We start from the raw sequence: 1027 nt of genomic DNA, 5'->3' as shown, positions 1-1027 counted from the left end.
TGGTTACTTTTTTCTGTATAATGAAGTTATGTTCTCTTGTTTTACAGGTGGACAAATAGCGTTTCGGGACTTTCTGAAGTCAGAGTTCTGTGAGGAAAACCTGGACTTCTGGCTGGCCTGTCAAGAGTTCCAAGCCTTTGACAGTCCAGAGGAACTAACAAGGAGAGCAGCAAGGATTTATGAAGAGTTCATCAGGGCTGAGTCTCCCAGACAGGTAAAAATACACTCTGCTGGAGGACTGAACCATAAGGGTATGGTTAAGAAATATAGTGCAGCAGAATGTGCTCAAACCTAAATATAGGCATGGCATAAGAAAAACACAATTTAGTTTGCTCTTGAATATTCTATGTGTTTATTGCAAGAGTGAGAACAGACACAATTCTGTAGAAAAATGCTCATGAAGGTAAAGGCCTGAAAAGGCTTGTATCATGTACTGCACTGAAACCGATGTTTTAAATAGTTACTTTCTGACTGCTGCAGATAATGTGCAGTGTGTAGCGCACATTAAAAGTCTAAATTGTAATTGCATATTTAAGTATGTATTACTCTACTTATCTTTTCAGATAAATGTAGATTTTTATACAAGAGAGATCATCAGTCAGAGTCTCCAGCAACCAAGTCCATCGTGTTTTGTTGTGGCACAGAAGAAAATCTACAGCCTGATGGCGAACGGCTCCTTCCCACGCTTCATCCAGTCTGACCAATACAAAGTCCTATTTGATGCAGCCTCTAAACAGAAAGGCCTTAGGAAGCACTGGAAGACCAGACACCAAGCAGACACTTCCCCTTCCCTTAAAATGTCGCCTCAATAACATAATGTCTGGCAAGACTGAAAGGTGCGCCAATGCAATGGTCATAACATGCTGCAGGCAGTGACATCTGGTGCACAGTCAACACTGGCCATCACCAAAAGTAAAACCGTGAATTTTAATTGTGATATTTTGAGTGTAAACTTTTTGCACATGACTGCAGGACTGTTGTGTATTTTGTGAGTGTGAACTTGAACAATGTTCATAAAAAAAATGTA

The 1027-nt window shown here is 40.2% G+C and overlaps 1 protein-coding gene across 1 annotated transcript; it reads left to right on the top strand.

The window, feature by feature from the left end:
* The first annotated feature begins 22 nt into the window (after positions 1–22).
* On the top strand, positions 23–1021 carry LOC111672369 (regulator of G protein signaling 2-like). The gene is made up of 2 exons (XM_023429779.2): positions 23–214; positions 564–1021. Exons 1-2 carry the CDS (start codon positions 29–31, stop codon positions 810–812), a joined length of 435 nt encoding a protein of 144 aa, XP_023285547.2. The 5' UTR covers positions 23–28; the 3' UTR covers positions 813–1021.
* The last annotated feature ends 6 nt before the right edge of the window (positions 1022–1027 follow it).

Source organism: Seriola lalandi, unplaced genomic scaffold (assembly GCF_002814215.2).
Source record: "Seriola lalandi dorsalis isolate HSWRI2012SDOR001 ecotype SW California unplaced genomic scaffold, Sedor1 jcf7180002008230, whole genome shotgun sequence".
Lineage (NCBI taxonomy): Eukaryota > Metazoa > Chordata > Actinopteri > Carangiformes > Carangidae > Seriola > Seriola lalandi.
This window is presented reverse-complemented; position numbering and strand designations above follow the sequence as displayed.

What these genes read in the sequence shown, in the direction of transcription:
- LOC111672369 (XM_023429779.2), top strand. Translation starts at nt 29, where the DNA reads ATGTTCTCTTGTTTTACAGGTGGACAAATAGCGTTTCGGGACTTTCTG. An exon ending in GGGCTGAGTCTCCCAGACAG is followed by an intron (nt 215 to 563) that starts GTAAAAATACAC and finishes TTATCTTTTCAG; the next exon opens with ATAAATGTAGATTTTTATAC.